The sequence below is a fragment of the Polistes canadensis genome, unplaced genomic scaffold (genome assembly GCF_001313835.1).
Source record: "Polistes canadensis isolate GaletaPanama2010 unplaced genomic scaffold, ASM131383v1 scaffold_745, whole genome shotgun sequence".
Lineage (NCBI taxonomy): Eukaryota > Metazoa > Arthropoda > Insecta > Hymenoptera > Vespidae > Polistes > Polistes canadensis.
Genome location: NW_014570292.1, coordinates 20,144 through 22,530, shown reverse-complemented (window position 1 = coordinate 22,530; position 2,387 = coordinate 20,144). Strand labels below are relative to the sequence as shown.

General features: G+C 45.7%; 1 protein-coding gene across 1 annotated transcript; it reads right to left on the bottom strand.

Moving 5' to 3' along the window:
• Positions 1-203: 203 nt before the first annotated feature.
• Positions 204-1,775, bottom strand: LOC106792816. Its single transcript, XM_014759339.1, has one exon. It carries the CDS (start codon positions 1,773-1,775, stop codon positions 204-206), a length of 1,572 nt encoding a protein of 523 aa, XP_014614825.1.
• Between the last annotated feature and the right edge of the window lie 612 nt (positions 1,776-2,387).

Genomic DNA, 2,387 nt, shown 5'->3' with positions numbered 1-2,387 from the left:
GACGCCTTTTTTGAAAAGTTCTGAGAAGAACTCTTCTTGGTAGGTATAGACTTAGGTGGAGATAAATGAGTAGAAGATGACTGGTGAGAGGAGCCATAAACTGAAGCCTTCGGTTGGGAGAGAGGTCTGGGAGTCGATGTACCGGAAGTGGATGATGATGACTTCGGACTAGAGGATCGGCGATGAGATGACTTTTTGGGAGATTAACGACGATCCTCTCTCGGTGACTCATCCGACGATACATGTGAGCCCTGCGAGGACGAGACTCTCTGAGATGTCTGTGTTGTCTCTGAGAGAGAGCTTGAAKTYCTTGAKATTTRCAGCGATGATCTTGATGTAGGAGGAGATGTCCTAGACGATGTTGAAGGAGATGTCTTTGAGATTGGAGGAGATGTTCTGGAGATGGGAGGAGATGTTCTGGAGATAGGAGGAGATGTTCTGGAGATTGGAGGAGATGTTCTGGATGTAGGAGGAGATGTTCTGTGCGATGTCATCCTTTTCTCGGGATGTATGAGCGTGTGGTGCTGATCTCCACACTGGTTGCATCGCCTAGTACTCTTACATTGCCTAACGTTATGCCTGCCCAAGCAGTTATAACATAGGCGCGATTCTGCTATGACCTTCTCCTTCTTTTTTCGATTTAACTTCCTGAAGAGAGGGCAAAAGGCGATGTAGTGCTTATTACTACAATAGCTGCAGTTATTGGAAAGGTCATTGATGAATGGCAAAGGATGTTTTCCGATTGGCCTTTTATCTACTGCCAATTGAGATGATCCGGGCTTCTGAGATGTCTTCGCAGGCGTGGTAGCCACAGCCTTCACGTTCAAGGCCCTTGCATAGGACCTTGTGGGAGGAGATTTAGGCCGTTGAGATGTTTTCCTGAATCCCTCGTAAGACCTACGAGTCTCGATATGTTCCAGTGCTCTAGCCGTGCTAGTGACATGACTCATTAGTTTATCTAGCGGTGGGAACTCGCGTGATGTTCCTAGTCTGGTTTCCCAGTCTTTGCGAGTCTTGTCGTCCAACGCTAATCCCACCTGATGAACGAAGATGTGATCCCATTGGTTAGTCGGGTATCCTAATGACTCTAGAGCACTGAGAGATGACGTTACTATATTGATTAATTTGTTGAGGAATCCAGATGACCTTTCCTTGTTGCGAGGAAGGGCCATCAGCCTATCTAGATGAGCCAGGATTGTTAGGCGTTTGTTGTCGAATCTGTCTGACAATCTATTCCATGCTATCGTAAAAGAATCAGCGGATAATTTCAGATCTGAGATGACTTTAGCCGCTGCTCCCTCCAGGCTGGTTCTGAGATAATGTAACTTCTCCACTTGTGAGAGGTCTGAGTTGTCTTTTATCATTGAGGAAAATAGTTCCTCAAAGGGTCTCCACTCTGAGAAGGCACCGGAGAACTTCGGTAATGAGATAGTGGGAAGTACTGTCCTGAAACGAGATGCTCTTTGAGATGTGACAGGTGTTACTTGCTGGGAGAGTTCTTCTATCTGCAAGTTTAACAGCGTTACCCCGCCTAGATATGCCTGCATGGTCGCATCGTACCAGTTTTCCTTAAAATACAACTGTTCTATTGCTGTTTCGCGAGATGACGATACGATGCGGTCGTGTTCGGCATCGAACTTTGACCATGCTGATCGAAGCAACTCCCTTGTGTCGACAGCGGTTGAGAGGTCCATAGCGTGAAAGTTTTTTGCATTGGCAGGCAGATTCGAGATAGTGTAAGCCCGCGCCTCTTGCAGCGCTAGTTTCGCTGCCATCTTGAGGCAGGATTGCGGTGACTAGGCGAGACTGTAGTGTAGTGGTGGGGCCGTCCCCACTACTTCTGGAGATGACGATAATTCTCTAGTGCCGGATTCCCGCGCCACCTAGATTTTCCCTAGTTGATTAGAGACGTGGGAACTATCACCCTGTACTTTGAGAAGCCGAATTTCAAATTGCGCTAATGGTCCCTTGAACTGTTTTTCCTGTCGCAGCACAACGTCCTGGGTGCTCAGCAATGCGACAGGGGTTGTACACGACACTTTTCACAAACGTTAAATCTTGTTACACTCACAATTAATTCTAATATCCGGCTCAAAGGACCAAAAAATGTTCGAGAGAGAAAGATTAGTAGGTTTGAATGAGATGCTCTACATGAAGACAAGGAGATAGGCGAGATAAGCTAGTGGACTGTATAAATGAGGAATTTACTGGTAGAATTTATGTGTAACAAGATTTAATAGATATTATGTACAGAAAAATAGAGATAGTGAAATTATAATAGATTTTTTACAAGCAGTAATAGATAAGCTACGCCACGTGTACCGGATATCACGCCACGTGTACCGGAAGTACGTAGCACGAGAAGCCGTTAGAAAAAAAAAGAAGGA